The sequence below is a fragment of the Phyllobates terribilis genome, unplaced genomic scaffold, assembly GCF_046119375.1.
Source record: "Phyllobates terribilis strain yellow unplaced genomic scaffold, ASM4611937v1 Scaffold_17__1_contigs__length_24005725, whole genome shotgun sequence".
NCBI classification, from domain to species: Eukaryota; Metazoa; Chordata; class Amphibia; order Anura; family Dendrobatidae; genus Phyllobates; species Phyllobates terribilis.
In genome coordinates this window covers 22,850,001-22,872,052 of record NW_027362777.1, presented here as the reverse complement: position 1 = coordinate 22,872,052, position 22,052 = coordinate 22,850,001, and the positions used below count along the sequence as shown (strand labels likewise).

The following is a 22,052-nucleotide window of genomic DNA, read 5'->3' as shown; positions in this document are numbered from 1 at the left end:
ATTATATATACAACATGATTACTGTTGCAATATTTATGCAGCTGTGGAGACATTTTTTGAGACCTGAACTAAATTACTCATGCCACAGCCATTTTGACCACATTTAAAAAATTTTTTGCAATTTAGCCATGCATGTCTTTGTCTCACAGTATTAGATCTCTTTGGGGATAAAATGTCTCCCCAAGATGATTGTCTCTTTGCCACAATTGAACACCCTGACTTCAGAATCTCAGATCTGACACTGTCATCATGCAATATGGGCAAATATTTATTTATTATTTTTTTTAATCTTATTAAATTGTAGACTAAATGTTAAAGCTAATGCTGGTTTCATTATCTTTTTTTTCATCAGTTTCACTCTCAGAGACATCAATTAGTTTTTCAATCACAAGCAAGAATAGAAGGAAAGGCAGCACTCACCCAGTCTTCTTTAAAACGTTCCTTTATTTTTGTGCGCGGAGGTTTGGACCCGTTGAAGCGCCGGAAGGCAGCGAAACGGCCGTTGTCCCTTTTTTCCTCTCCCCCGCACACCCTTCGGGGTCTCAGTCCAATGCTGCACGCTGAATTGCTCCACACACAAAAATAAAGGAACGTTTTAAAGAAGACTGGGTGAGTGCTGCCTTTCCTTCTATTCTTGCTTGTGATTGAAATATTTCTTGGATGTGCACCACCGTTTAAGTCTTGAAGCACATAGTCTGAATTATGCCCTGGTGATTGATCTTCTGAATAAACAGTGTGGTGGCAGAATGTTTCTCTTGCATTTGAATCAATTAGTTTTTCTCTGTCTCTTGTAGCTACGATCCTTGAAGCTCTGTCCAGAGTCCAGGGTGGGTAACCTCTCCTAATTAGTTTATCCCGACAAGTAGTGATTTCACTTTCTAGTTGTCAGCTTTACTGCAGTTACGCTTTATCCTGGTATACTCTCCCGCTGGGATGGCTTTTATGGTGTGACTGCGGTCGACTGCTTGCAGCATGCAGTATCGTATTTCTTGAGCGGGGTTTAGAAAATGATGAAGTAGCTATACTTCCATTTCCCCCCTCCAGTCTGAGGTCCAAGAATGGAATTACAGTGGGGTGAGTATTGTATGTGAATGACAAATTAAAATCATTAAGATACTGTACAAATTCCGGTATGGCAGATATATTGCCCCTCCATATGAAGATCAAATCATCGATGTATCTGACATACCAGAGCAGACAATTCACATAAGGATTCGCAGAAGTATACAAACATTTATGCTCCCAGAAGGACATTATTAAGTTTGCGAGCGACGGGGAGTATTTAGCTCCCATGGAGACCCCCTTGCACTGAAGGAAAAAAACCTGCTTGTACATAAAAAAAATATTAGTTATTAAAAATTGCACCTACAAGACAATATATTCACATAGATCAGAAGAATAAGCGCTGAATTTAAATATATGATACTTTAGTGTTTGGATAACAATATTATAGGGAATGCAAGTATACAATGACACTACATCGCAGCTAAGCCACGTGTAGTAAGGCTGCCATTCCATTTTAGATACCTGATTTAAGACATCCCTGGAGTCCTTTAAAAATCTTGCAGTTCTTTGAACTAATGGCTGCAGCAAATTATCCTTCCAATCCCCTATTAATTCAGTAACTGAGTTTATACCCGATACTATGAGTCTCATCGGGGGAGGAATTATATTTTTTTGTATGTTTGGCAGACCATATAAACCTGGCAACATTGGTTGCTCCACAATTAAATAATCCCTTTCTTTTTCAGTTATAACCTCTAGGGCAAAACCCTCTTGAATAATAGAATGGGTATCTATAACTAGCTTTTGTAATGCACACGCCCGGACTGACTGGCATGTGCGTGTATATGTAGTGATTCCACTGGACCGTACCGGAGAGTGCCAGGAGGGGCGTAACTAAGTATCTGCCAGATCCGACCAAGGTCGCACGACGGCATACGACGCCAGTGCACCAGGGAGGAACCGAGCTGAGGGACCCGGGTCTACTCCAGGTCAGACTCCGGACACGGCGGTTGGCCCACACCGGGGAATACAGGAACTGGAATGTTAGGCTGGCACACAGACTGGGGGAATAGGCGGACACGGCTGGTAAGCACGACTGGTATGCAGGCAGGGAGGTACTGGCAGGTACAACAGGTTGGTGCACAGAGTGGATAGGACCCAGTACAGACTGGGACTTCCGGAACAGAACCGCAGATGCGGTAGACAAACACAGCAGGGTGAGACCGCCCGGAGCGGCGGGCAAGAGCAGAGCAAGACGAGACCGCCAGGAGCGGAGAGTAAAGGGTCAGAGCAGAGCGAGACTGCCGGAGCGGCGAGCAAAGGGTCAGAGCAGAGCGAGACTGCCGAAGCGGCGAGCAAAGGGTCAGCAGAGCGAGACTGCCGGAGCGGCGAGCAAAGGGTCAGCAGAGCGAGACTGCCGGAGCGGCGAGCAAAGGGTCAGCAGAGCGAGACTGCCGGAGCGGCGAGCAAAGGGTCAGCAGAGCGAGACTGCCGGAGCGGCGAGCAAAGGGTCAGCAGAGCGAGACTGCCGGAGCGGCGAGCAAAGGGTCAGCAGAGCGAGACTGCCGGAGCGGCGAGCAAAGGGTCAGCAGAGCGAGACTGCCGGAGCGGCGAGCAAAGGGTGAGCAGAGCGAGACTGCCGGAGCGGCGAGCAAAGGGTCAGCAGAGCGAGACTGCCGGAGCGGCGAGCAAAGGGTCAGCAGAGCGAGACTGCCGGAGCGGCGAGCAAAGGGTCAGGGCAGAGCGAGACTGCCGAAGCGGCGAGCAAAGGGTCAGGGCAGAGCGAGACTGCCGGAGCGGCGAGCAAAGGGTCAGGGCAGAGCGAGACTGCCGGAGCGGCGAGCAAAGGGTCAGGGCAGAGCGAGACTGCCGGAGCGGCGAGCAAAGGGTCAGGGCAGAGCGAGACTGCCGGAGCGGCGAGCAAAGGGTCAGGGCAGAGCGAGACTGCCGGAGCGGCGAGCAAAGGGTCAGGGCAGAGCGAGACTGCCGGAGCGGCGAGCAAAGGGTCAGGGCAGAGCGAGACTGCCGGAGCGGCGAGCAAAGGGTCAGGGCAGAGCGAGACTGCCGGAGCGGCGAGCAAAGGGTCAGGGCAGAGCGAGACTGCCGGAGAGACAGTCTGGACTGGAAATCAAATGCGCGCTCTTGCACAGTGGGAGATATACCACTATGCAAGGACGCCGCCAGGTATGTTACAGCTTTGATGTGGGATTATCTAGGACTTTTTTATATGTTGTTTTATCTGACAGCATTTGTAAATCATACATCTCTGCTTCCATTAACCGCTTCCGACCTCCCACTTGTAAGGCGGCGGTGTTCACACCGTGCAGTAACTGAGGCAGTGACCCAAGCAAGTCCAACATAAGCAGCTTTTATTCAGCACTCACGGGTAAAACAGAAAGTCCTCTGGTTTTCAGCCGGGTTAACATAAGTCCATAACAACGGTTGCCGTGGGCAACGGCTGCGCCGGGCTGCTCAGAGCCTGACTGGTGCAGAGCCTACCCAGGCGTAGGTTCAGCTACACACAGGCCCGCTAAGCCTTCCTGCTATGTCCCTAGCGGGTCCGAACACTGAACAACACTAATCCTTAATGCAGGGTTTTTAAAGGACCTGAGGCAAGAGCCACTGGAAAACCCGGGTTGGAGGGAGGAATCCGCCCCACTGCCTTCCTGTAGTCTCCTCCAAGAAATGAAGGCCCCGGGTTTTACTAATCTGCCTTAGCCAGATAGCCTGACCAGGTCAATGCTCACCTTCATGCCTGCATTGCAGCCGCAGGTGTGTCTGTGGCTGCAATGCACTTCAATGGGTTTAATAGGTCTCTGTACACATTCTGGGGGATATATACCGTCCCTTGTATACGATCCCCGTCACTGCCTCACACACTGTACATAAACGTCGGTGCTGGCTGGGCTCTGTGCAGCGCCCACGTTTATGAACAATCGGCGGCCTCGCAGCGCTCAGGAACCCCAGGGTCCTGCAAGTGCTGCGGTTGCGGTGCAGAGCAACAGCTCTGACAGGTAACATCATCGGAACCTGATTGGATCAGGTCCCAATGATGCTAACCCTTTGCTATCTTCTATGCCGCGATCCATAGCGATTGCGGCATTTAGGAGATGGTGAGAGGAGAGGGGGTCGTCCACTCACCTTTCCGATGGCCCCCGTGATAGGACCTGGCGTTGTCATGGCAGCAAGAGGTAATATGATGACTTCCTGGTCTGCCATGCACGGTGTCCTGCTAGAATCAGCCAGCAGCTGAGTCTAGCAGGAGATCTGACAGTGTAAAACTGTCTGCTCTCATGCAATGCAATACATGTCTATTGCATTGCGTAAGACTAGTGATCAGAAAAATAAAAATTGAAGTTCCATACAGGGACTAAGTAAAAATGTAAAAAAAAAAAAAGTATAAAAAAATGTTTTCAAACTGTTAAAAAAATATATATATATTTTATCTCACAAAATAAAATTAAATAAATACGGTAAATAAACCAACAAATCAATATATTTATGCAAAAACAAAAAAAGTACATATGTTTGGTATCGCCGCATCCGGAACAACCCTATAAAACTGTTACACTAATTAACCCCTTCTGTAAACACCATAAAAAACGGAGCAAAAAGCTATGCTTTTACATGATACTGCCAAACAAAAAGTGGAATAAAATACAATCAAAAAGCTAAATGGAAATAAAAATGTTACCGCTAAAAACGTCATCTTGTCCTGCAAAAAAAAAGCCGCCATGCAGCTCCATCAGCTGAAAGATAAAAAAGTTGTAGCTCTTTTGTAATTCTTTTGTCTATAAAATAGTTTTTATTGTGTAAAAGCGCCAAAACATAAAAAAACTTTGTGTGGTATCGCTGTAAACATGCTGACCCGAAGAATAACGCTGCCTTATCAATTTTTACACTTGCGGAACGGTATTAAAAAAAACCTCAAAAAACAAATCCTGAATTGCTGTTTTTTGTTCATTGTACCTCCCAAAAAACAGAATAGAAAACGATCAAAAAATGTCACATGCCCAAAAATGGTTCCAATAATAACGTCAACTGGACCCGCAAAAAACAAGCCCTCACATGACTCTGTCGGCCAAAATCTGGAAAAATCATAGCTCTCAAAATATGGCAATGCAAAAACTAGATTTTGCAAAACAAAGCGTCTTTTAGTGTATGACAGCTGTCAATCATAAATACCCTATATAAATCTGGTATCACTGTAATAGCAACGACCCGAAGAATATAGTTGTCTAATTTTTTTCACTTATACCGCATGAGGAACGGCGTAAAAAATAAATAAAAACAATTTTTCACCTGCTGCTAATTTGTTCATTCTGCTTCCCAAAACAATGCAGTATGGCGCGTCTCCCGTTTATTCTGTGCTAAGCGCTTACACCGGGGTTTCCGTGTAAATCTCTGAAATACATGATTCAGACGGAACACCCGACGGAAGATTCCCTGTAATGAGGCTGATGGAGGCACCGTGTAGCCTATCATCCCACAGTGTCAGGTTTTTTTTAGACATGTGTAAAAGTGTGATTGGCCACAATTTTGTGCACCTCTGAAAAAAAGGACACCGCTAAACAGAGCCAAGACTGAGTCCTGAGTAACTCTGCTGCCTCACTATAGTGAATGGTTCCCTCGGGGGTTTCATCTGAATTACATCACTTGGAGATTTAGATGGAAACCCCGATGTAAGTGCCCAGCGTAGAGAGCCGGATAAACGTTATGTAAAATGTTCCCAATAAAAGCTTCAACTCAATCCACAAAAAAAGCAAGTCCCCACTCAGGTCTGTCATCTAGCGAAAATATAAGGGACTTTCAAGTTACTGGTAGCACAAAGGCTGTGGAAAAGCAAAATGGCCCTTGCCCCCCAAAGAAATTCAGCAAATCCTGTGCTCCCAAGTCCAAATGCTCCCCTCCCTTCTGAGCCCCACAATGTGCCTAAACTATATTTGGGGTCCACATGTCTGGCATTCCTGTAGCGATGAGAGCCCGCCTAATTTACAGGTGCATGTCTACAGAAGCATGAGCTGGGCACAACGTACTGGTCTCTACAACGTACTAGTCACTACAACGGCAGTTTGAAATTTTCACTCAGCAACATCCACTGCTGCATGTTTCTGGAAAACACGCATGAAGTGAAAATTGTCACTACACCTGTATGTAAATTTCCAAAGGGGTATAATTTCCAAAATGGGGTCACTTGAGGGGGGATTCTGCTCTTCTAGCACTTAGGGGCTCTGTATAGAGTCCTCAAACTATTCTACAATAATTTGTTCTCCAGGAGTCAAATAGCGCTCCCTCCCTCCTGAGTCTTGCCGTATGGCTAGGCGGTACTGTACAGCCACATATGGGGTATTGCCACGTTTAGAAGAAATTGTGTGACACATTTTGGCACCATTTTTACCCATTCCCCTCTGTGAAAATGTAAAATCTGAGGCTAAAACTATTTTTTTGTGGTAAAAATGTAATTATTTTTTCCTCACTGCCAAATGGTATAAATTTCTGTCACATGTGATGTAAATATGATCACTGCACCCCTAGATGAATTCATGTCGTTTGTAAAATGGAGTAATTTATGGGGGGGTTTCTTCTGTTCTGGGACCTCAGGGGCTCTCCCAGTGGGTCATATCACCTGCAAACCACAACAGTAAAATCTGCACTGTAACATGGCGCTCCTTCCCTTATGAGCTTTGCATTGTGCCTGCAAAGTAGTTTTCGACCACTTATGGGGTATTAATGTACTTAAGAGAAGCTGTTTAACATTTTCTCTTATTACCCCTTTTGAAAACTGCAAACTTGGGGTCAAAGCAACACTTGAATGGAAAAAATAGTAATATTTCATTTACTCAGCCCAATGTTATACAAGTTTGTGTATCGCCTGAGTTTTAAAAAATACTCCCTACTCCCGTAGATGAATTTCTTGAGAGGTGTAGTTTACAAAATGGTGTCACTTGTGGGGGTTTCTGCTGTTTTGGTATGTCAGCGACTCTTCAAATGTGACATGGTGTCTGCAACCTCTTCCAAGCCCTGCCGTGCGCTAAAGCAGTAGTTTTCCTCCCCATATGGGGTATCGGCTTACTCAGGAGGAATTGCACAACAAACTGCATGGTGCAATTACTCCTGTTACCCTTATGAAAATGTAAAATTGGGGGCTGAAAAACATTTTTGTGGGAAAAATGTGAAAGTTTTATTTTTACGGCTTAATGTTATAAACTTCTGTGAAGCACCTGGGGGTTTAAGGTGCTCACCACACATCTAGATAAGTTCCCTGAGTGGTCTGGTTTCCAAAATGGTGTAACTTGTGGGGGGTTTCCACTGTTTAAGCACATCAGAGGCTCCCCAAACACGAGATGGCGTCCACTAGTTATTTAAGCAAATTTTACATTCAAAAAGTCAAATGGTGCTCCTTCCCTTCCGAGCCCTGCCGTGGACCCCTACAGTAGTTTTCCCTCACATATGGTGTATCAGCGTGCTCAGGAGAAACTGCACAACACATTTTGTAGTTCATTTTTTCCTGTTACCCTTGCGAAAAAAAAAAAAAATTTGATCTAAAGTAACATTTTTGTGAAAAAAAAGTTAAATGTTCATTGTTTACTTCCATATTCCAAAAATTCCTGCGAATCACCTGAAGGGTTAATAAACTTATGGAATGTGGTTTTGAGCCCCTTGAGGGGTGCAGTTTTTAGAATGGTGTCACTTTGGATTATTTTCTGTCATAAAGGCCCCTCAAAGTCACTTCAAATAAAATGTGGTCCCTAAAATTTGGTTTTGAAAATTTTGTTGGATAAATGAGAAATCAATGGTCAACTTTTAACCCCTATAACTTCCTAGCGAAAAAAATTTGGTTCCAAAATTGTGCTCATGTAAAGTAGACATGTTAGAAATGTTATTAACTATTTTGTCACATATCTTTCTGATTTAAGGGCATAAAAATTCAAAGTTTGAAAATTGCAACATTTTCAAAATTTTTGCCATGCCAAATTTCCGATTTTTTTCACAAAGTAACGCAAGTCATATCGAATAAATTTTACCACAATCATGACATACAATATGTCACGAAAAAAACAGTCTCAGAATCAGTGGGATCCGCTGAAGCATTCCAGAGTAATTACCTCATAAAGTGACAGTGGTCAGATTGACCAAAAATTGGCCTGATCACGAAGGCGTTGGTGTTAAAGGGTTAATACTACTACTCCTCCCTTGTCTGACATTCTTATGACAAGATCTTTCATACATTTTAATTCTTGAAGGGCAATCCGTTCTTTATTGGTCACATTTCACTTGACAGTCCCCATATTCGGAAATGAGTGCAGCACCTTTTACATTTGCTGCACAACATCCTGAAAAATATCCATTGAATCAGATCTGGACTGAATAGGATAAAATCCTAAAAATTTGACTTTGGTTTTCTTTGGATATGGGTCACACTATGACTAAGAACATCTGAGTTCGAAACATGTTATTGTGACTCGTAAGTCCCATTGTCTTGTTTTAACTTTTTCACAATAAATGGAGTTTTAACTTTTATCACATTACCTGGATTTCGTGCTGGATTTTTCGCCCTTCTGTGGAGTGGGTACGGAAAGTATTCAGACCCCTTTAAATTTTTCACTCTTTGTTTCATTGCAGCCATTTGGTAAATTCTAAAAAGTTCAGTTTTTTCTCATTAAAGTCCACTCTGCACCCCATCTTGACTGAAAAAAAACAGAAATGTAGACATTTTTGAAAATGTATTAAAAATGAAAAACTGAAATATCACATGGTCATGAGTATTCAGACCCTTTGCTCAGACACTCATATTTAAGTCACATGCTGTCAATTTCCTTGTGATCCTCCTTGAGATGGTTCTACTCCTTCATTGGATTCCAGCTGTGATTAATTAAACTGATAGGACTTGATTCAGAAAAGCACACACCTGTCTATATAAGACCTCACAGCTCACAGTGCATGTCAGACCAAATGAGAATCATGAGCTCAAAAGGAACTGCCCAAGCAGCTCAGAGGCAGAATTGTGGCAAGGCACAGATCTGGCCAAGGTTACAAAAGAATTTCTGCTTTACTCAGAAATTTCACAAAGAGTGAAAAGAATAAAGGGGTCTGAATACTTACCTTGACTTCTCCAAAGTGTTTGATACCGTGCCACACAAAAGGTTGGTATATAAAATGAGAATGCTTTGTCTGGGGGATAATGTGTGCAAGTGGGTAAATAGCTGGCTGAGTGATAGAAAGCAGAGGGTGGTTATCAATGGAGTAAGCTCAGGGTATGTCAGGGTTACTAGCGGGGTGCCTCGAGGGTCTGTCTTGGGCCCTATATTATTTAATATATTTATTAATGATCTGGTGGAAGGGTTGCATAGTAAAATAGCAATATTTGCAGATGATACTAAACTTTGTAAAGTAGTTAATACAGATGAGGATAGGGCACAGCTACAGGAGGATTTAGATAAATTGGGGAGTTGGGCCAAAAAATGGCAAATGGGGTTCAATGCCGATAAATGTAACGTCATGCACATGGGAAAGAACAACAGCAGTCACCCATACATATTAAATGGGAAACCGTTGGGGAAATCTGACATGGAGAAGGACCTGGGCGTCTTGGTTAACAGCAAATTAAATTGGAGTGCCCAGTGTCAGGCAGCAGCTGCGAAGGCAAATAGAGTCATGGCATGCATCAGAAGAGGAATAGGTGCATATGATGAGAACATTGTTCTTCCTCTGTATAAAGCGCTGGTAAGGCCGCTCTTAGAATATTGTGCACAGTTCTGGGCTCCAGTGCTCAGGAAAGACATATTGGAGCTAGAGAGGGTACAAAGGAGGGCGACTAAGGTAATAAAGGGAATGGAGGGACTAGAATACCCAGAGAGGTTGTCAAAATTAGGCCTATTTACGTTGGAAAAGAGAAGGATTAGGGGAGACCTCATAAACATGTATAAATACATCAGGGGGCAGTACAGAGATATCTCCCATGACCTGTTTATACCAAGGATGGTGACAAAGACGAGGTGGCACACTATGCATCTGGAGGAAAGGAGGTTCCTGCACCAGCATAGAAGGGGATTCTTTACGGTCAGAGCCGTGGTGATGTCCAACTCACTTAATGAGTTCAAGAGAGGCCTGGACGCCTTTCTTGAGAACAATAAAATTACATCTTATGCTTAGTTAATTAATCCAGGGATTTAATCTGACTGCCAGATTGGAGTCGGGAAGTGAATTTTTCCTCAATGATGTAAATTGGCCTATACCGCATGGGCTTTTTTTTGCCTTCCCCTGGATCAACGCTGTGGAATAGCTGCAGTGCACAAGAAATAGGCTGAACTGGATGGCCTTATAAACTGTTACTATGTTCCATACCCACTGTGTGTGTGTGTATGTGTGTATATATATATGTATATATATATATATATATATATATATATATATATATATAAAAAAGTATTTAGTCAGCCACCAATTGTGCAAGTTCTCCCACTTAAAAATATGAGAGAGACCTGTATTTGACATCATAGGTAGACCTCAACTATGAGCGACAAAATGAGAAAACAAATCCTGAAAATCACATTGTCTGATTTGGAAATAAATTTTTTTTTCAAATTTTGGTGGAAAATAAGTATTCGGTCAATTACAAACAAGCAAGATTTCTGGCTCTCACAGACCTGTAACTTCTTTAAGAGGCTCCTCTGTCCTCCACTCATACCTGTAGTACTGGCACCTGTTTGAACTTGTTATCAGTATAAAAGCCCCTGTCCACAACCTCAAACAGTCACACTCCAAACTCCACTGTGGTGAAGACCAAAGACCTGTCGAAGGACTCCAGAAACAAAATTGTAGCCTCGCACCAGGCTGGGAAGACTGAATCTGCAATAGGCAAGCAGCTTGGTGTGAAGAAATCAACTGTGGGAGCAATAATTAGAAAATAGAAGACCTACAAGACCACTGATAATCTCCCTCAATCTGGGGCTCCACACGAGATCTCACCCCGTAGGTCAAAATGATCTCAAGAACGGTGAACAAAAATCCCAGAACCACACGGGGGGACCTAGTGAATGACCTGCAGAGAGCTGGGACCAACGTTACACAGGCTACCTTCAGTAACACACTACACCACCAGGGACTCAGATTCTGCAGTGCCAGACATGTCCCCCTGCTTAAGCCATTACATGTCCAGACTCTTCTGAAGTTTGCTAGAGAGCATTTGGATGATCCAAAAGAGTATTGGGAGAATGGTCAGATGAAACCAAAGTAGCACTGTTTGGTAGAAGCACAATTCATCGTGTTTGGAGGGGAAAGAATGCTGAGATGCATCCAAAGAACACCATACCTACTGTGAAGCATGGGGGTGGCAACATCATGCTTTGGGGCTGTTTATCTGCCAAGGGACCAGGACGACTGATCCGTGTAGATGAAAGAATGAATGGGGCCATGTATCGTGAAATTTCGAATGCAAACCTCCTTCCATCAACAAGGTCATTGGAGATGAAACGTGGCTGGGTCTTTCAGCATGACAATGATCCCAAGCACACCGCCAGGGCAACGAAGGAGTGGCTTTGCAAGAAACATTTCATGGTCCTGGACTGGCCTAGCCAGTCTTCAGATCTAAACACTATAGAAAACCTTTGGAGGGAGTTGAAAGTCCATGTTGCCCAGCGACAGCCCCAAAACATCACTGCTCTAGAGGAGATGTGCATGGAGGAATGGGCCAACATACCAGCAACAGTGTGTGCCAACCTTGTGAAGACTTACAGAAAACGTTTGACCTCTGTCATTGCCAAGAAAGGATATATAACAAAGTATTGAGTACTTATTTTCCACCAAAATATGAAAAAAAATTCTTTCCAAATCAGACAATGTGATTTTCAGGATTTGTTGTCAAATTTTGTCTCTCATAGTTGAGGTCGACCTATGATGTCAATTACAGGCCTCTCTCATCTTTTTAAGTTTGAGAACTTGCACAATTGCTGGCTGACAAAATACTTTTTTTCCCCACTGTATAATCTGTATAATATAGTGTGTGTGTGTGTGTGTGTGTATATATTTGCTAATTATACGTTCTATAGGGCTTCTGAGGGACACAATTGTCGTTCCTTAGGGTGCCAACCTCCTCTTCTAGGCAGCATCAGCTTAGTTTAGGTACGGGATTGGGTAAGGTAGTGACTGTATCAATCATTCATTGTTTACATCTGTTTATATACAGTACATCCACAACAAGCCATTGAGCTTGTAATTTTGGTAGTGTTAACCCCTTCATGACCGGGCCATTTTCCATTATTGCATTTTCGTTTTCTGCTCCCTTTCTTCCTACAGCCATAACTTTTTTCTTTTTTGGTAAAAAAACAAAGCCACAATAAGAAGAATTAAAATTCCCCCACAATTGAAGAAAAAAAGAAAAAAAAAATTAATTCTTCTTATTGTGGCTTTGCTTTTTATGTTTAGAGTAGGGACTCATAAGCATGAGGACCCTTGACGCGGGTTACGAGCTTGAGTATTTTGCCCAAAATATCGGCCAATACGTCATATATTATATATGCATTTTTGCACTTTTTTATTCCACTTTTTTATTATTAATGCAGAAGAAGCATTCATAAAGTGTTGTGCCTGCTATCTGATGTATATACTTCTCATCAAGTTCTTGTTAAGTGTGGAAAAGTTTGCCTTTGGACTTTTCCCTCATTAATCTCCATACCATCTGGTCCGTGCCTGCCAAGTACAGCAGCGGCATGCGGTCTGCAGAGTCGGGAGATATGACTCCACCAGATATACAGTATATATTTATAGATACAGTACCCACCAAAAGTTTGGACACATCTTGTCATTTAAAGATTTTTCTGTATTTTCGTGACTTTGAAAATTGTACATTCACACTGAAGGCATCAAAACTATGAATTAACACATGTGGAATTATATACTTAACAAAAAAGTGTGAAACAACTGAAAATATGTCTTATATTCTAGGTTCTTCAAAGTAGCTACCTTTTGCTTTGATGACTGCTTTGCACACTCTTGACATTCTCTTGATGTACAGTTGAAACCAGAAGTTTACATACACTATATAAAGACACATATGCATGTTTCTCTCAATATCTGACATGAAATCAGAATAAACCTTTCCAGTTTTAGGTCAAATAGGATTACCATAATTTACCATAATTTTTAATATTTGCCAGATGAGAGAGAATGTTTTAAGGCATTTTTATTACTTACTGCAAAGTTAAAACATTACATACATTTCATTAGTATTTGGTACCATTGCCCTTAAACTTGTCTTGTGCTTTTTGCATGTTTTTACTATTTCTGCTCTTATCTGGTGTCTTTCTTGTAACATAGGAAAGACTAAGGCCAGAAATAAACACCATAAAACAGTGTACATGAAGACTTTCGTATCAAATAATTTCTGTCCGAGGTGTTTGTGTGAACAAAAAAGCTTTTATAAAAGCCTCAAACTTGAGATCTAATATGATACAAGATTACAGTCCGGGGAAGAAGGGAAACATTCATATAGACGACCGGTGGAGATGTAGTCGGTGACGGATTCTGGCCCAATATGTTTCTAGAGCCATAGTAGAAAATGAAGATGCCGTCCTGATCATGAAGTAGTTATTTCTCATGTCATGTGTAATGAATATCTCCTGTAGTATTACTAATGCCGATTCCAGTGTCCGTAAATGAGACGACAATTAGCATTATGGAAGATGAGTCTATGAGAAACGTGTTCAGCTGCAGACTCTGAGGAAGAAACTGCTTGTTGTCTGTGGCCTAAAATACACTGCTCCAAAAAATAAAGGGAACACTTAAACAACAGAATATAACTCCAAGTAAATCAAACTTCTGTGAAATCAAACTGTCCACTTAGGAAGCAACACTGATTGACAATCAATTTCACATGCTGTTGTGCAAATGGAATAGACAATAGATGGAAATTATTGGCAATTATCAAGACACCCTCAATAAAGGAGTGGTTCTGCAGATGGGAACCACAGACCACATCTCAGCACCAATGCTTTCTGGCTGATGTTTTGGTCACTTTTGAATGTTCGTTGTGCTTTCATACTCGTGGTAGCATGAGACGGACTCTACAACCCACAGAAGTTGCTCAGGTAGTGCAGCTCATCCAGGATGGCACATCAATGCGAGCTGTGGCAAGAAGGTTTGCTGTGTCTGTCAGCGTAGTGTCCAGAGGCTGGAGGCACTACCAGGAGACAGGCCAGTACACAAGGAGACGTGGAGGGGGCCGTATGAGGACAACAACCCAGCAGCAGGACCGCTACCTCCGCCTTTGTGCAAGGAGGAACAGGAGAAGCACTGCCAGAGCCCTGCAAAATGACCTCTAGCAGGCCACAAATGTGCAAGTGTCTGCACAATCCATAAGAAACCGACTCCATGAGGGTGGTATGAGAGCCCGACGTCCCAACACCGTGCAGAACGCTTGGCATTTGCCACAGAACACCAGGATTGGCAAAGTCGCCACTGGTGCCCTGTGCGCTTCACAGATGCAAGCAGGTTCACACTGAGCACATGTGAGAGATGTAACAGAGTCTGGAGATGCCGTGGAGAGCGATCTGCTGCCTGCAACATCCTTCAGCATGACCTATGGCAGTGGGTCAGTAATGGTGTGGTGTGGCATTTCTTTGGAGGCCCACACAGCTCTCCATGTAGCCAGACTGCCATTAGGTACCAAGGTGAGATCCTCAGACCCCTTGCGAGACCATATGCTGGTGCGGTTGGCCCTGGGTTCCTCCTAATGCAGGACAATGCCAGACCTCATGTGGCTGGAGTGTGTCAGCAGTTCCTGGAAGATGAAGGCATCCTGTCTCGCTCCATCCACCAAGGTCACGTTACACCACAGACTGTCCAGAAGTTGGCGGATGCTTTAGTCCAGGTCTGAGAGGAGATCCCACAGGAGATCATCCGCAACCTCATCCGGAGCATGCCCAGGCATTGTAGGGAGATCATACAGGCACGTGGCCACACACAATACTGAACCTCATTTTGACTTGTTTTAAGGACATTACATCAAAGTTGGATTAGCCTGTAGTGTGTTTTTCCACTTTCATTTTGGTGGTGACTCCAAATCCAGGCCTCCATTGGTTAATAAATTTGATTTCCGTTGATGATTTTTGTGTGATTTTGTTGTCCGCACATTCAGCTTTGTACAGAACAAAGTATTCAATGAGAATATTTCATTCATTCAGATCTAGGATGTGTTATTTGAGTGTTCCCTTTATTTTTTTGAGCAGTGTATATAGGTTTTATTTCTAGATGTAAAGAAGAAAACTAAATACTGTAAAATTATAAATCTCCTCATGTTTTCCCTGATTATCTCTAGTAATTGTATTATTACACAGGATTTTTATGATATTACATCGGCTCATCGTCTTCTCGTTCAGGTCTCTACAATATCGGATCCTCTCAGTAAAGATCTTCTATACAAGTGAATTTTCCTGATTTATCCATCAAAGATGGAAATGGACAGAGACAAGATGGCGGAGAGGATATTACACCTCACCCTAGAGATCCTCTTCCGGGTTACTGGAGAGGTGAGAGATTCTGATGACGTCACATTGCATCATTCTTATCTATGGGAATAACAGATGGACAGAACTGGAGAGGTGAGGACTCTGGAAATGTCTGTAGTGAGGTTTATGAATGTGTCTCTCCATAACCAGGATTACACAGTAGTGAAGAAGACCTCTAGTGGGCGCTGTCAGGACCCTGTGTCTGAGGGATGGGGAAGACCCCTGAGCCCAATCACGGGGCCTCCATCTCACCCCTTCATACATGAGGACATCAATGACCAGAAGATCCTAGAACTCACTTACAAGATGATTGAGCTGCTGACTGGAGAGGTGACACTGCTGGGAATGCTGGGACATTATACAGTAACGCTATGAAGGGATCGGGGGGATGACGGTATCATTGTATATGTCAGGTTCCTATAAGGTATCAGGATGTTGCAGTCTATTTCTCCATGGAGGAGTGGGAGTATTTAGAAGGACACAAAGATCTGTACAAGGACGTCATGATGAATGTTCCCCAGCCCCTCACATCACCAGGTAATAGACAGGACTGAATACACACGGCCTATAATTATCTGTATGTAAAGAATGAATCCAGTCCTTGTATGTGTTTCCTCCAGATCTATCCAGTAAGAGGACAACACCAGAGAGATGTCCCCGTCCTCTTCTTCCACAGGACTGTAAACAAGAAGATCCCAATGTTCCTCAGGATCATAAGGTAGATGGAGAGAAGGTGTCATGAGATCTCCCCTATGATGTGTAGATGGCTGTGAAGGTCTTGTGCTCAGTCTTGTTTTATCCACCAGTATTATATGTTTTACACTTGTGTAATGAAAACGGTGGAGATGGCAGGATTAGAGCTGATCATAGATGGGACTTCTCCATCTGTCTGTGACTTTTACAATATTTGTTTCAGGTTGAAGATCTGACCCACATTAATACTACAGAGACATATGTGAGGGGTGATGAGCGGTGTAAAGAGATGATTCCTACAGATGACCTCCCAGGTGAGTAGTAACCACTAAATGCAGAGAAGTTACAGATTCTTATAAGTCACCGGCTGTGGCTGCTTTATCGGTTGTGTAGTCCGGCTGTATCACAACCGTGTGATCACCATTTTACCTCTAGACTACAACATTCTCCTCCACCAAAAACTGTTCAAATGATTTTGGCCATTGAAAGCCCTTTTCTATAGAACTTATAACTTGGAGGATCCACCTACTCCCTGTGATTAGAAGACGCTGACCATTACCTCCTCAGATCTGTAAACTACAAAACCAGATGACAATCTACGTAGAATGTACAGACAGTTTAGAAAATCACTTGAAGAAAATATTATGATGGGCCTGTAAGTGAAAGCGGAGGGTAATGATGGTGTTGGCTTCCTAGAACCCTGATATCTTATTGGATGAATCTACCTTCTCTCCCTTCTGTGCTGCTGAATGTGCTCATATGGTCCCTACAAGACCAGGTCCAGTTTTAATGACCAAACTTCACTTTTATGATCGACAACATTAAATGTGCAGTGAGGCCAAGTGTGAATTTCTGTACAATAACAACAGAGTTTCCCTTTTGTCCTGATTTTTCAATTTCTTTTAAAACCGACTAACTTCATACAGGATCGCAATTAACTATGCAAAAAACATTACACCTGTGCCATGATATACAGGTGCTTCTCAATAAATTAGAATATCATCAAAAAGTTAATTTATTTCAGTTCTTCAAAAAAGTGAAACTCACATATTATATAGAGCCATTACAGAGTGATCTATTTCAAGTGTTTATTTCTGTTAATGTTGATTATAGCTTACAGCCAATGAAAACACAAAAGTCATTATCTCAGTAAATTAGAATACTTTATAACAGCTTGAAAAAATATTTTAAAATCCGAAATGATGTCCTACCGAAATGTATGTTTAGTAAATGCACTCAATACTTGGTCGGGGCTCCTTTTGCATCAATTACTGCATCAATGCGGCAATGTGGCATGGAGGGATCAGCCTGTGGCACTGCTGAGGTGTTATGGAAGCCCAGGTTGCTTTGATAACAGCCTTCACCTCGTCTGCATTGTTGGGTCTGGTGTCTCTCATCCTCCTCTTGACAATACCCCATAGATTCTCTATTGGGTTAAGGTCAGGCGAGTTGCTGGCCAATCAAGCACATTGATACTGTTCTTTTTAAACCAGGTATTGGTACTTTTGGCAGTGTGGACAGGTGCCAAGTCCTGCTGGAGAATGAAATTTCCATCTCCAAAAAACTTGTCGGCAGAGGGAAGCATAAAGTGCTGCAAAATGTCATGGTAGACGGCTGCGCTGACTTTGGTGTTGATAAAACAGTGGACCTACACCAGCAGATGACATGGCTCCCCAAACCATCACGGATTGTGGAAACTTCACACTAGACGTCAAGCAGCTTGGATTGTGTGCCTCTCCACTCTTCCTCAAGACTCTGGGACCTCTATTTCCAAATGAAATGCAAAATTTACTTTAATCTGAAAACAACACCTTGGACCACTAAGCAACAGACCAGGTCTTTTTCTCCTTGGCCCAGGTAAGACGCTTCTGGCGTTGTCTGTTGGTCATGACTGGCTTGACACAAGGAATGCGACACTTGTAACACATGTCCTGGATAAGTCTATGTGTGTTGACGCTCTTGAAGCAATGACTCCAGCAGCAGTCCACTTCTTGTGAATCTCCCCCCAAATTTTTGAATGGCCTTTTCTTAACAATCCTTTCAAGGCCGCAGTTAACCCGGTTGCTTGTGCACCTTTTTCTACCACACTTCTTCCTTTCACTCAACTTTCCATTAATATGCTTGGATACAGCACTCTGTGAACAGCCAGCATCTTTAGCAATGACCTTTTGTGGCTTACCCTCCTTGTGGAGTGTGTAAGTGACTGCCTTCTAGACATCTGTCAAGTCAGCAGTCTTCCTCATGATTGTAGAGCCTACTGAAACAGACTAAGGGACCTTTTTAAACGCATAGGAATCCTTTGCAGGTGTTTTTTGTTAATTATTCTAATTTACTGAAATAATAACTTTTGTGTTTTCATTGACTGTAAGCCATAATCATCAACATTAACAGAAATAAGCGCTTGAAATAGATCACTCTGTTTGTAATGACTATATAATATGAGTTTCACTTTTTTTAAGATCTGAAATAAATTAACTTTTTGATGATATTCTAATTTATTGAGAAGCACCTGTATCTCTAAGCTGTGCGAGGCTGATAGCTGTAATATACTGTAATATATACACCTGCAGGAGATGTGTTGGCATGGCTCGAGCCCTGGTATGTTGGGTTCACTTCACGCCATAAATTCCATTATGTTTTCAATCCTAAGGAATTCAGATTACTGCACAATCTCTCCTGAAATGGGGGCACTAATACTTTCTCTACTCTCCTGGTCAGAACTCATAGTAGCTCCAATGGTCCACCATAAATAAGTGTAAGTCCGCTTTAATGTTGGAGTTCTCCCCTCATACATATGTTCTTGTTGAGGATATAACATATTTTTTATGTATTTTTTTCCAGGTTCATTCTGTATGATAGTTTGATTGTGGTGGGATCGGCCTGACTCACTTATGTGACTCTGTAACTCCCTGGTAGTCTTTCAAAAAAAGGTCTCCATTACGTCTTCCCAATGCCCGAGGTCTAAATATAAGAAACCTCAGCTCTGCACTATTATAAAAAGTTCATTTAAAATGTCTAATATTTCTTCTTGAAATTCATCTGATCTGAAAATATTGGCACTTAGCGATAATTTAGATTGCCAAGAACCACATACTCTAATTACCCCCGAGAGGTTTCACCACTATTTACTCATTTTTTTTTTATAAAGAAGCCTGTTCAGCTTGATTTCTTCAGTTCTTCAGTAGATGTGTTATGGTCTATAGTCACAGTTTTGCCCATCACCCCTTTAACTTCTTTAAAGGAAATCTCTCATCCCCTGGGAGATGTGAGACCTCTAATATGGGCATACAGGTTATAGAAAAGTAAATCTATACATACCTGTATGGCCCATAGTAGAGGTCTGCTTGCAGTGAAATTGAGTTTTATAAAATCTGTCTTCACATGCTTGGTGTCCCCTGGACACCAAGAAATCCCCGCCTATCTCTTTAGTTAGCCCAGAAATTCCTGCCTATCTGCTTATGTAGCATGTCCCCCCCCCCTCCCCTGCACATGAGCGTTGCGACTGCAGAGCAGTGCAGAGACAAACGGACCGGGAGGAAACAAAGCTCTCCTGATGTGAGCGTCGCATTGCGCATGCGCGGGAAATGAGTTAAACCAGTGCACGTCACAGGTCCCTGTGATGTGTAGGGGAGGTGGAGAACATGCTAAATAAGCAGATAGGCGGGGACTTCTTGGCGTCCGGGGGACACCAAGCATGTGATAACGGATTTTATAAAACTCCCATTTCACTGCAAGCAGACCTCTACTATGGGCCATACAGGCATGTATAGATCTACTTTTCTATAACCTGTATGCCCATATTAGGGGTCTCCAATCTCCCAGGGGGTGGCAGATTCTCTTTAACCCCTCTACATGGATCTGGACTTACACAGAGACCCCTAGCTTGGGCCACTGTGTTACCTGCTGTTCTGTTGTGTCAGATGGGAAGAATAGTCAGCTATTCGGGTCAGAACCAGGAGGGCAGAGAAAATACAAAATCAGAAGAAACTAATAGTCAGTAAAGGGGCCGAGGTCACAACAGAAACAAATAGACAAACCGAGAGCTGAGCACAGAGGACTGAACCAGAGGAGAACAAGGCTGGATCTGGCAGCTTCCCGCAATATGCTTCCAGCTTTAGTAGGGTGCGGTGCTTTCCAATTAACTGAAGCAGGGAGCAGATTACTCCAGCTGGACAGCACACACACCCATACTGCCAGACTGGATGATACTACTGGTCCCAGCAACCCTAATCTTAATGGCTAGACAGAGCCTGCGCCGCCAGAGCTTCTGGTTCTGACGTCTCCTCCTTCACCAGCGCCGCCTGCAGGATGAATAAAGCTCCTGGTGACAGAATTAGACGTTGCAGGAGCAGATCCCAGAGAAAATGGGACCCACCATTTGCAGAAACCTTGATATGACAAAATGAAAGAAAACCAGAGCAGTAGAAATCCCCATAAGGTGACTCCATCTTGGAAATTATAACCTTCAGGGAATTAATCTATAGGAGTAGGGACTATTTTGACTCCACAGGCACTTTCCCTAAATTAGCACGCAGTGGATGTTGGAGAGTGAAAATTGCAAAAATGCCATTTTATTACCCAACACACAGTGCCCAGATAAATTAAGTGGGTTCTTCTCACTATAGTAATGCCAAATACATGAACGCTAAATGTGGTTTGGGCACAGTCTTTTAGACTGTGAACTGTAATTGACTTGGTGAATAATTTTTTTTTTATTTTTTTTTTACGTAACTTGCCATTTTTACAGACCCTTTAAGTAAAAATGTTAAAAAAATGTAAGAACATTTTATTCAATAATAATACTTAATTTTATTCTTGGCAGATGACTGTACCAGGAGATCAGAAGGACAACTGACATCTTCAATTTTTAAATCACATGAGATTGAGATCCAACAAGATGCAATTGAAATGAATGCCATTACTCCAGATATACCATCATCCCTTCACTGCAAAGATCTGTCATCTAATCCTTTGAAACAGGTCCTGTCTTCTGATTCATTAGCGACTACTAAGGAAAATCAAAGTTACAAAATAAGCATTAAAAAACGAACTGCTCCTAAAGCAAAGAAGCCATTTTCACGTTCAGAATATAGAAATACTCTTCTTAAACAAGAAAAAATTCGCAGATCAGATCTTGCGAGGCAGAGAACTCACACAGGGGAGAAGCCATTTTCATGTTTGGAATGCGGGAAATGTTTTAACGATAAATCAGTTTTGATTAATCACCAGAGAACTCACACAGGGGAGAAGCCTTTTTCTTGTTCAGAATGTGGGAAAGGTTTTAACTACAAATCAGAGCTTCTTATACATCAGAGAACTCACACAGGGGAGAAGCCTTTTTCTTGTTCAGAATGTGGGAAATGTTTTAACCAAAAATCAGATTTAGTTATACACCAGAGAACTCACACAGGGGAGAAGCCATTTTCATGTCCAGAATGCGGGAAATGTTTTAACCATAAATCGGCTTTGGTTAATCACCATAGAGCTCACACAGGGGAGAAGTCTTTTTCCTGTTCAGAATGTGGGAAATGTTTTAGCCGGAAATCAGGTTTAGTTGTGCACCAGAGAACCCACACAGGGGAGAAGCCTTTTTCCTGTTCAGAATGTGGGAAAGGTTTTAGCTACAAATCAGAGCTTCTTATACATCAGAGAACTCACACAGGGGAGAAGCCTTTTTCTTGTTCAGAATGTGGGAAATGTTTTAACCATAAATTGGTTTTGGTTAATCACCATAGAACTCACACAGGGGAGAAGCCTTTTTCCTGTTCAGAATGTGGGAAATGTTTTAACCTAAAATCAGATTTAGTTATACACCAGAGAACTCACACAGGGGAGAAGCCATTTTCATGT

The 22,052-nt window shown here is 42.7% G+C and overlaps 1 protein-coding gene across 3 annotated transcripts in view; it reads left to right on the top strand.

The window, feature by feature from the left end:
• The window catches only part of LOC141176150 (uncharacterized), a 28,396-nt gene that overhangs the window by 5,067 nt on the left and 1,277 nt on the right, over positions 1–22,052 (top strand). Inside the window, exons 2-8 of one of the 3 annotated variants that reach the window (XM_073660147.1) lie at positions 795–827; positions 15,381–15,530; positions 15,660–15,839; positions 15,923–16,046; positions 16,130–16,227; positions 16,426–16,516; positions 21,025–22,052. The exon at positions 21,025–22,052 is cut by the window's right edge and continues 1,277 nt beyond it. In XM_073660147.1, coding sequence (XP_073516248.1) covers positions 15,453–15,530; positions 15,660–15,839; positions 15,923–16,046; positions 16,130–16,227; positions 16,426–16,516; positions 21,025–22,052 — 1,599 coding nt within the window. In that variant the 5' untranslated portion in view covers positions 795–827; positions 15,381–15,452. Of the gene's footprint in view, positions 1–794; positions 828–913; positions 1,075–15,380; positions 15,531–15,659; positions 15,840–15,922; positions 16,047–16,129; positions 16,228–16,425; positions 16,517–21,024 lie in introns of those variants that run through there. The other 2 variants (XM_073660149.1, XM_073660148.1) reach the window with 2 other exon arrangements.